Source organism: Cetorhinus maximus, chromosome 18 (genome assembly GCF_964194155.1).
Source record: "Cetorhinus maximus chromosome 18, sCetMax3.hap1.1, whole genome shotgun sequence".
NCBI lineage: Eukaryota > Metazoa > Chordata > Chondrichthyes > Lamniformes > Cetorhinidae > Cetorhinus > Cetorhinus maximus.
In genome coordinates, this window is record NC_135896.1 from 100208490 (window position 1) to 100219614 (window position 11125).

An 11125-nucleotide genomic window follows, 5' to 3' on the forward strand; every position below is an offset into this window, starting at 1 on the left:
CCTTTGTAACAACTGCAGACCAAAAATATAAAATTATACACTGTTAAGAGGCCTACATTTAATTACATATATTTCCTTAAATCATAACAGCTTTTAATATAAACTTACTGTTTTCATTGTTTAATGATCTAAACACTACTTTGAATCAGTTAAGTCAATTTATATTTACAACTTCTCTAAACAAAATTAAAGGTAGCTACACAATCTCATCCAAGGATTCAGATTGAAATATAATCTCCACTACAATATTAGCATTCATCATAACCACGGTATATACCTGCTTCTGCATTGTAATCGCAAACTCTCCTTTCTTTGAGCTCTGCATATAAAGCTAAATTGTGCTCTCACAGTTTGCAATGCCACACGAGGCCATCAGTTCTGTTCCTGTCTTGTAGCAGAAATTATAACCAATTATTTCTCAATAATTACTCAATTAGGATTATGCCAATTACACAAATTTGTTAATTAAAATTTGTAATCCAGTAATTTACTGTGAACGTATACACAAACACTTTCAAGTGCTGAATAGAAATACTTTAAGGGCCATCCCATGAAAGAAAATGCTTTTCATTACTGCATGCTAATTGATGTCAGCAAGTAATAATTGTCATCAGTGGGTGAACAAGATGACAACCATTTGTTGACATCACAGAGTAAGCTTACAACCTGCCAAAGCCAATGAATTTTTTTCAGTTTTTTGAATGCATAGCATTTAGGTCAAGAGCATAATTTTTCAAAAACTGTAATTTCCAATATTTAATGGCAAACAGTCATATCTTGAACTTAAGGGACCAGTGTCAAACATACCTAAACCTTGTGTTGTAATGTCTAGGTCACTATAGGCCTCAAAACACAATCAATATTACACATATACATAAAGCCCATCACCTGACATACACAAAATTCAAAATGTGTGTTATTCTATACTAATGCATAGGGAGCTAACGATTTTTGAAGCATTTTCAGAGGGCTCACTAATATGTGCACCCACTACTGATTTATGTGAATAAATGCATGTTTCTCATGAGTCGAAAATGTAATACGCTACTGCTAGTAAATGGCTTCCTCAACAGCTATTATAAAAAATGTAATTTTATGAGAACTATTTTCACTCCTTTACAACAGAAGTCCAGGTTCATGGGCTGGCCCATTATATTGGAAATAGTGTAAAAATCAGTGTTCTAATTCTCCTTAACTCACTCATATGAGCTTGAGATATAGATTCAACAGGACACATTAACGGTGGGCTGTATGTAATAGTATTGATATTGCTTTGGAATAACTGTTTATACCACTCTTCTGAAAGTGCTACTTTTTAAAATTGGAACACAGATGCACAGAGTAATAATCTCACCTCAGTCTTTGAAGTACAGTGTGTAATGCTTCAAATTGTGCCAACTGACCACTCAAATTTTTCTCATTCTTATTCATTAGCCTATTAGTCCCCAAGTCGGATTATGTGATTATGTAACTTCCTAATTAAAACTTAGGCAGGTACAATATCAGGATACAATTTTTTTCACTAATTAATAGTTTTACTAAAAGTTCCAAAGTATTAGGAAGTTAAGCAGATTATTGGGTATTCACTTAACCAAATTATAATAAGTTTATCAACTGACAGTTCTATTCTTTATTCTTATGGCATTAGCACACTGGCTCTTTAGGAAACATTTGAGAAGTCCTGTAACTGAATTATCTTGTTGTTTTTTGGGTGGGGGTGGGGTGGGGGATGTTGGTTGGAAGGAGAGCAGAGAGAGAGAGAAGCAGTGAAGACTAGAAAAATATGCCATTTTCGTGAAAAACATTTAGCTCAAATCAACTTCCATTTTAAAATGTATCATAAAATGTTATTAGTTAAGACTTTAAAAGTTAGCACTTACTTTGGGACACATTTGAAAGACAAGAAAAGGGATGTTTTGGTTTACAGGAATTCGCAATGCAATGCAACAGGAAATAGGCGTATGACATGCCATAAATGCAATTTATTTAAAATTTACATTAAGATGGTGAACTGGATAAAAACAATTGGCATAGACTAAATGTGATTAAGCTTCTTTCTCATTCAACTAGTGAAGTGGTTTAAACCCTGTGTTTTATTTCTCACACAAGCTACTGCTGGAGCCACTGATCAATTCAAGTTAAAATAAAACTGTATCTACACTCTGGATAAATAATAATTTGTGATAACACAAAACCCAAGCCATGACCAGGGCTAATAAAACAAAAAACACACAACAGTGAAGAGCGCACCACCGCCCCCAACTTCAACATTATACTGAAGAGTACTTTTCATTCAACCAAAGTTCGAATTAAAAATCACAACTGATCCCACATTCCCAAACAAGCCTATTTCGCGCTCCAAATGATCACCCTCCCCCTGCACTCACTGACTGCCCCTAACCATGATCACTTATCCCCTCCCAATCTCTCCCCTTGATCTCTTTTTCCAACATGCCTCACCGCTCCAAACCACACGGCACCCAACCTCATTCACGATCTCTACCCTATGTAATAGGAACTCACCTGCTCCTGGGCTGCACCCTCTTCTGAAGGTGCTCACCCAACAGGGAGGCACATTTGTCAATCGGCTGGCTTTCAGTGTGGAACTTCTAGATTTCCCAACCAAAGCTCCCCACCCCAACTTGGAAATCTCAGTAAATATCAGAGCCATGATTTCGGTTATGACAATTTCAATATCTAAACAGCTATGGTTTGGTCAATTTATTCTGGCTTAGTATTCATGCTATTACAAAATTAGAATGTTGAAAGAAATGTATTGGAATACAGTGTCATTATTTCAAAAGTACCTAATTTACTGAATTCATAATTAACATCTTGAATAGAAAATAGAAGTCAACATAAAATCCTCAATAAAAATGTTGTTTTAAATGGCAATTTTAGCCCAGTACTAAGCCACAATTCATAGCTAAACACTTAACCAAAATTATTGGAAATTCCTTCTTTTCATGCATTCTGTAACTTATATCATAAGCTATAAATTACACATTAATCAGAACTTTATCTTGTCCTATTCATTCACTATAGTTTGATTCTGAATATTACCACTAGTCTTGGAAGATATGCTTCCAGTACACATTTGACTAATTATTAATGTTCCCGAATGTCCCCACAGCTGCCACATCATAATTTCCAGAAGAAAAAAAAACAATAAAAACTGGGAAATAAGAATACTGGTCCGAACTGGTCTTGTATACCTTAAAATGGAACACCAGTAAAAACTGGGAAATAAGAGTACTGGTCTGAACTGTTTTTTCCTTCTGGGTTTCCACTGCATTTTTACCCCTTCTATACTCCCAACTCATCGCACTAAAGCTTTGTCCTTTATTTCTAAATTTTGACACAAAAAAATCCTTTGTTAATAATAAAGTAACTACTTAAATCCAGCTACACCGGTCACATGACCAGCAGCTGCCCTGTAAGAATTGTCAGTGAGAGCAGCTGGCAAGTTACTATATGGCAACAAATCACTTCCCTATCCTGATTTGTGCTATAGTTTAACACTTAAATAGGCTCCAACAGCAAGAATCTTTTGTGATTTAGAAAAGTTGGCAGCCCTTTGAGAGAATTATCAAGTAGACTGGCAGTAGCATGAATAATCTTAATAAGATAAGATGTGTACACATCAAAAATCTCTAACTGCTTTTGTTTTTCTTTAACCATCTTTTCAAATCCCACTGGTCAAATTTCAGTACAATGTTTGGACTGTCTTTATATTCTACATGTGCTATTACTTCAGTAATTCAGAGTTGTTGGGAAATGTCACCCTTTCCCCTTACATAAGGTGAAGAGCATTAATATCCAAGAATTCACTAGCACTTTGTGCATGCATTCTTTGCATCTTTTAAAATGCTCGTGTTCTGCAAGACAATATCTGTAATTTGACAATGCTGCTTTATTAGAAAGATGAATTAGAAGAATCTAAAAAGTAAAGGGCATTAATTAATTCACTACAGTTTCAGCAAATTACTTGAAAAAGTGAAATCAATCTTCCTGCAATCCTCAAAGAGAGTTCAGCATTGCATACAGCATGTAATTTGCATAAGCAGAAAGGAGATACGTTAATAAAGGATTTGGTTGTGCACAAACATTGTATGATTGTAATTTTCTGCTTCAGAACACACAAGGAAATTACTGCAGAGCAGCAACTTTAGTTAAAAGTAATCCATAATTTTCAACTTCAAAATGGAATATTTTTGAAAAACATATGCAAAATATTTTAAGACAGTAATACATGATGTAGTTGTTTGAAAAATAATATTTAAAATCATCAGCTACACATCTTTACTAAGTGATTATTTGACAGGATGATTCGTTGACTTGAAGCTAACCTATTGGAGAGAATCTGGATGTCTGGATCGCACACAACTGCAGTCAGTTACCTTTCAATATGGATCCTTCTCTTTCAGCTCATTATTTTGTTCAGTTAAATCAATTAATGCTACATACTACAAAATAATTTTATCGACAGTCCCATTCACTAATTTAAAATCAGAACTACACCTTGAGGCTGCATATCCAAACAGAAAATAGAATAGGATCAAAACATTCTGTATTTCTTTCCAAATAAATTAAAGAGGCTCAGAAAGGTTATTCAAGTGTGTATATCGAATAATTACATGATTAGATTCCGGACTTTATTTTTAAAAATAAACTATTTTTATTGCAGCATATCAAAAGAGTGATCCTGACCAAGTCAGCAAATTTTATTAACATAAACATTATTGTTAAGGTTATATGCAAATTCTTCAGGTTACTTTTATATTTCCACAGGTTCCAATATTCTATATAATTTTAAAATAATGCATCAGACAAATGTTGTGGCCAGGAGCATTAACAGTATGTCTAAGGATGACCTGGAAACTGATGAATACCTGTTAACTTGCAGTCATGAAATTAAAAGTTTATCATATCTCATTACTCTCCAACATGCTGTGCCTACCATCTTCATATTTGAAATATGTAAAGACATATTTTTTAAAAAACATATTAACATAAATAGAGAATTAATGAACATTTATGAAAAAAGAAAAACAACTTGCATTTATATTGTGCTTTTCAAGATCACTGGATGTCTCAAAGTGCTTTACAGCCAATGAGGCGCTTTTGAAGTGTAGTCACTGTTGTAATGTAGGAAGCACGGCAGCCAATATGCGCACAGCAAGCTCCCACAAACAGCAATGTGATAATGACCAGATAATTTGTTTCAATTCTTTCATGGGATGTGGGCATCACTGGCTAGGCATGAGTTGTTTGAGGGATAAAAAAATGTAAATCTCTCCATTTGGTTACTTCAGCTGCCTTGACAATTTATTAAATATAACCATTGTGATAAGTATATATATATATATATATACATATACATACACACACACATACATACATACATATGTATATATATGGGCCGAATGGCCTCCTTCTTTGCCATTAAAATTCTGTGATTTTATATATATATATATATATCAAATGAATGGCCATGAGATAAATTATTTCCATTGAAAATCTCTTTAAAAGTTCTGACTGAGATCTCAGTGCTGACACTATCCACTTAAATACTTACATTAAGCAGCTCAGTAAAAGCAGGGTATGGATATGCATCTTTATTACATGCTCTAACCACTAATTAAATGAAGCAGGGAGCATTCCCACTAGAATTATTATCTACAGTCTTTAATTTTGCCTTTAAAAATATGCACTAATTGCAAGAAAGAGGGAAATCTAGCTTTGTGACAACAGTCACATTAAAGTATATTAAGGCTGGATCTGGTACTCACAAACAAGTCTGTATTACTTGGTGTGATGCAGTTCTTCCCCGTGTAATACTGTTGCAATTGTGAAATTAGAAACATTTCAATTGCTTTGTTATTTCATGTGGTATAAAACCAGAATTATCTTATATAAAAAAACTCATCAGAAGAAGCCAACATTCTATATTTAACTATGGAAATATATGTGCAAGAAATGTTTCAAAAATACATATCAATTTTAATGATATAGCTAACAACCAACCAAAACATCTACATGACTGTTATATTTTGCCAAATAAACCACGATAATGACAGTAGCATTTCTACCCTAAATATATTGGAGACCACTGGAAATCTTTTATGGTTATGCTTTTCTTTTTGCATTATAACATGCAACATTGGTAGGAACATCAACTAGAAAAGTGCATGTCAAAGGAGGATGCATTGGAATCCTGAAAGCTCTCATACACCAATTATATAAAGAATGTATTATTAAATTGATTTTGTGGCATTGTTAAACATTCAAACGCTCTACTATTTCAGAATTCTGAAATAGAAATACTCAGGCCCCTTTTCATTTGGCAATGTAAGTCGAACCAATACCAGAGAAATAAACATTTAATTGACAGCATACTACAAAATTGGTTCAGGATATAGCAATAGGAAGGACACTGAACTCCTCAGTGGGAGACTATTTACATGAAATCTGTGCATGAAAGCCGAATGTCACCTTTCCCAACATTTGAAGATATTTACTGGGAAGTAAAGCATAAAGCAAATATTAAAATTGTTGGTTAATATATGTGTGTCCTGAATCGCAAAGCAGGTACTTCGGTCCAAAGCACACACACAGCTGCAGGCTTTATTATTCAATCGGGAATAAACTCTGATTCAGGCTGGTACAAACACTGCTGCACGTGTTGCACAGACTGCTTGTGGCCGCCAGTTTGTCTTCCTGCCTGTGTACACAGTATATGTGGTTCCTAAAGGCTGGTAGGAAACTACAAGTATCTACTCTGAGGAGGAATTGCAGGACCTCAGAACATTCAGGAGATGGTGGTCAAATACAAACATTCCAGGTAATCACAAGGGCACAGTCATCTATCTCCTGGAAGTGATCGCAGGTATGAAATGTTTCTAACTGGCTAAGGACGCTAACATTATTCTTAGGTTTTAATTCATGCATCAAATTCGCATGAACTTGACGGTTTTCCACACCGTGCAACCTGTAAATCCAGACTGAAGCTCAAACCCCAGCTGTCAAAGTGGATATATTCTGGATTGGGTGCACCAAGGATTTACTACAGCCTTGTCCTTTTTTTATTCCACCAATTTGCAAAAAAAAAACCCCACACACAACTGAAAAATGAGAAATAGTTTATCCTACAATAATCACAAATCAGGTGTAGTCAAATGAGCGAAGCCCGCTCTCTCCCCGAGTGAATATTCCTGCGAAATATTCTCGGCTGGAAACATCACTCCAGCTGTCCCAGCCAGATCAGAGAATCCATTCATCTCATTGGACGCAACCCCGCTCTCTAAAGCAGCTTACTTATTCCAAAGCAATAACCTCTTTTTTTTGTCATCAAGCCACTGGTTTTTAATTTAGCTCGTTCTACTTCAGTCACATCGCAAAGCTGAATGAATGACAGAACTAAATAGTGCACCCAGCTCCGGCTCCTGCCAAACCCAGAGCCAGCAGCTCTGCCGATCTCATTCATCATAATTATGAGCAGACAAGATCAAATTGGTTTCAGCAAATTCCTGTCTAGGACTAAAGTTGTTTTTCTCACACAACGTGCGCAATAAAAATCATAATCACAGGAATCAGCTGATAAGAGCCTTACAACATGCGATTTCTATGGATTACATATTCATGTCAAAAAGCACGAACTGTTCTCATCTCCCTCCTTCACGTTTAAGCTTCTGTATTTCGGACAGGAGAGTGGAAGATGTCCACATTGAGACACAAAATTCCAACAAATCAGTCCCCGCGGTTCATTAGTAAATGAAAAAAAACAGAAGCACATACATAGTCTTCAAAATCCCTACAGAGCCACGACCACAATATATTGGAAAACTGACCATGGAGGTGATAAAAATTAAATACATTATTCACTCTTCCCGAACAACACCCTGAAAATGTCCTCTATACGGCATTTACAGCATCGTCTGATTATTTAAAGGAATTGTCTCCCTTTCTATCAGCACATTGAGTTTGAGCTGGCTTTCACCTACCTGGGTAGAAATCTTTGGATTTGGACAATTTGATCGTGGCACCAGTCTCTTTCTGCAGTTGGACAATGGTTTGACCTCCTTTTCCAATAATAGATCCGGCAGCATAGCTAGGTATAAGGACTTTTAAAAAATATTGGCCGTCTTCTGCAAGAGGAAAACGAATAGATTATTGCAAGCACAGACAAGCACAAGGCAAACACAAAATTCCCACCCCACCCCCACTGTTCTCTCCCCTCAAATCCCCTGTAAAACCGAATAATCCTAAATATGTCTATTTAACAATTTTGAAAAAAAACGGGGAACAAGATATAGCTCCCTGGGAAAAAAAAAATCTTTGCTCTACGCAGTACATTATTAGATTTGGATAAACTATTGGACATTATAAAAGAAACAGTTACTGTATGCCAAACGCCACTAAAATAAATGACATTTTGTGATGCAGAGGGAGAAAGAGTGCCTCTGCATACCCATGTTTAGAAGGATTTTGAATAATGTATCAGAAGATGATGACAGTCGTGGTTTCCATGGTGATGGTGAATTTGTAATTGACCTATAAAACCGCGCTGTTTGCGTGGAGCGCAGTTAAATATCTCCACATACCGCACTATGTCAATAAATAAACGCAGTTTAACCGAGAACAGCTCTCCGCAGTAGCCCCGATGATTACTTACTGTTTATTTTACTTTTAGACACAAGATACGAACATAATTAACAACTACATGTGAATGAATCAGTGAGGGAGCCCTTTCTCGGTGTGTGTGGTGGGGGGTGGGGGGGGGGGGAATAAAATGACACCCCCTCTTTCCACAACTTGGTTTGGATTCTATATCTGATCCCTAACAGTGACTTGTCACAGCACAGTACACACACACACTCTAACTCAGCCGAACAATCGCAGCTTTGGTGTTACTAATCACTTTAAGCTCATTAATTAAAGGATCCCCTCACTTCAAGCCGATGTCAGCTTTCACTCTGACCACAGGTAACACTGTCAGTGATTAAAAACCTCAACAAGGTGTGTGGGGGGGGGATAAGAGACGACACGACCCACACCAGCGACCAACCAAACAAACCGAGATTGTTGTTGACAAACAGAACATTTTCTCCAGCAACACGGCGCAGTGAGGATCAGCTCTACAGCTAGTGCCTAACAAATGCACAAGGCTCCTGCTAACCACAAAGACCATTAGTCACACAGCCCTTTCCCTTCTAGTTAAACCTCTTAGTAAAATGCAATAAACGGTGGGAAGTGAACTCCCGCTATTCACCCCCCAGCCCGAATCAGTACAGCTCTGGCCAGTTCAAATCCACCCGCCGCTCTAGCCGATGATTCCAACCATCCAAGCGCGTTGAAGACAAGATTGATTTATTTATTTATTTATTTTATTAAAAAAAAACCACACCAATAAAATAAAAATATTTTTTAATGGGTGACGAAAACAGACGCCATTTTCCAGGGGTTTCTAATATATTTCTATCTTTGCAAGCGAAGCTACAACAGAGGAAATGGTGTTACCCACCGCCAGTGTTGGTTCTCTTGGTGTTACCCGCTTCAGGGGGAGCTTCGAGCGGCCGCTTTCGGGAGTCGGGAGGATCCAAGTCTATGGGTAGCCCGGTGTGGGTCCCGTTCTGCTGAATTGGAGCTGCCGCCATCATGATGAGGATGAAGATGAGGGAGAATGAGGGATGTTAGGGTCGGTGTTTCGCGGTCTCTTGGAAAAGATGCGCTGGGAGGATTGAGAGAGGAGGAGAGGGGGGTGGGGGGGGGGGGGTGGGGGGAATAAAAAACAAATGAAAACTGCAATGTGTCGCTGATGTCTGTAAAGAGGGGATGGATGAAGAAAGGGGAGGAGGGAGGGAGGGAGGGAGAGAGGGATGGTGACAGACAGACAGACAGACAGAGAGAGAGAGGTGTGTGTGTGTGGGGCAGGCAGTGGACGGGGATCCCGCTCCTACTCCGCCGCCGCTCTCGGTGCCGCTTCTCTCATTGTGTGTGTGTGTGTGTGTAGGGGGGTGGGGGGGGGAAAGGGGGGAGGAGAGATTTTGGGGGAGGGGTCAAAGGTCATTCAGCCCCTCCCCCCTCTCTCTCCCATACAACCTTGTTCTGACAACCTAACCCCCACCCTCCCCGTTCTCCTGACTGACAGCGCCCGTTAGCCAATAGAAGCACCCCCTGGACCCCCCCTCCCCCCTAGGGCCCCGCCCCTCCTCACCCACCCTCCAATCAGCTCGCCCCTGGTGCGGGACATCCGCCAATGCTGGGGGCTGGGAGCCTGGACAATGTCCCCATTGGGGAGTCTGTCTGCAGCAGGTTGTTAGATGCTTTTATGTAGCAGGCGGGACACAAACACCGAACTCTCCCGGCTTGACAGCCTTCACTTCATGGCTCTGTGTGTAATCCGCTTCTGATAGTGCCTGTGGTCGCTCCCAGGCCCTGTGTGTGTCTCTGTCTATGTGTGTGTCTGTGTGTCTCTGTGTGTGTCTGTCTGTGTGTGTCTGTCTGTGTGTGTGTGTCTCTGTGTGTGTGTGTCTGTGTATGTCTGTGTGTGTCTCTGTGTCTGTCTGTGTCTCTGTGTGTGTGTCTCTGTGTGTGTGTGTCTGTCTGTGTCTATGTGTGTGTCTATGTGTGTGTCTATGTGTGTGTCTGTGTGTGTGTCTGTGTCTGTGTGTGTGTGTCTGTGTGTGTCCGTGTGTGTGTCCGTGTGTGTGTCTGTGTCTATGTGTGTCTGTGTCTATGTGTGTCTATGTCTATGTGTGTCTATGTGTGTCTCTGTGTGTCTGTGTGTGTCTGTGTCTGTATGTGTGTGTGTGTGTGTGTCTCTGTGTCTGTCTGTGTCTATGTGTGTGTGTGTCTATGTGTGTGTGTGTCTGTGTGTGTGTCTCTCTCTGTGTGTGTGTGTGTCTCTGTGTCTGTATGTGTGTGTGTGTCTCTGTGTCTGTGTGTGTCTCTGTGTCTGTATGTGTCTCTGTGTCTGTCTGTGTCTATGTGTGTGTGTGTCTCTGTGTCTGTCTGTGTGTGTGTGTCTCTGTGTCTGTATGTGTGTGTGTGTGTGTCTCTGTGTCTGTGTGTCCGTGTGTGTCTCTGTGTGTGTCCGTGTGTGTACTCACTCCCGGACTGCGTG

At 39.0% G+C, this 11125-nt stretch overlaps 1 protein-coding gene across 3 annotated transcripts in view; it reads right to left on the reverse strand.

Annotated features, from left to right (window-relative positions):
- Window positions 1–9998, reverse strand: part of LOC144693399 (RNA-binding protein Nova-1) — a 272828-nt gene extending 262830 nt beyond the window's left edge. For all 3 annotated transcript variants that reach the window (XM_078563279.1, XM_078563277.1, XM_078563278.1), the window contains exons 1-2: window positions 9524–9998; window positions 8004–8147 (exon numbers count right to left, since the gene is read on the reverse strand). In XM_078563279.1, the coding sequence (XP_078419405.1) occupies window positions 8004–8147; window positions 9524–9659 (280 nt within the window). In that variant the 5' untranslated portion in view covers window positions 9660–9998. The remainder of the gene's footprint in view (window positions 1–8003; window positions 8148–9523) is intronic.
- Window positions 9999–11125: the final 1127 nt, after the last annotated feature.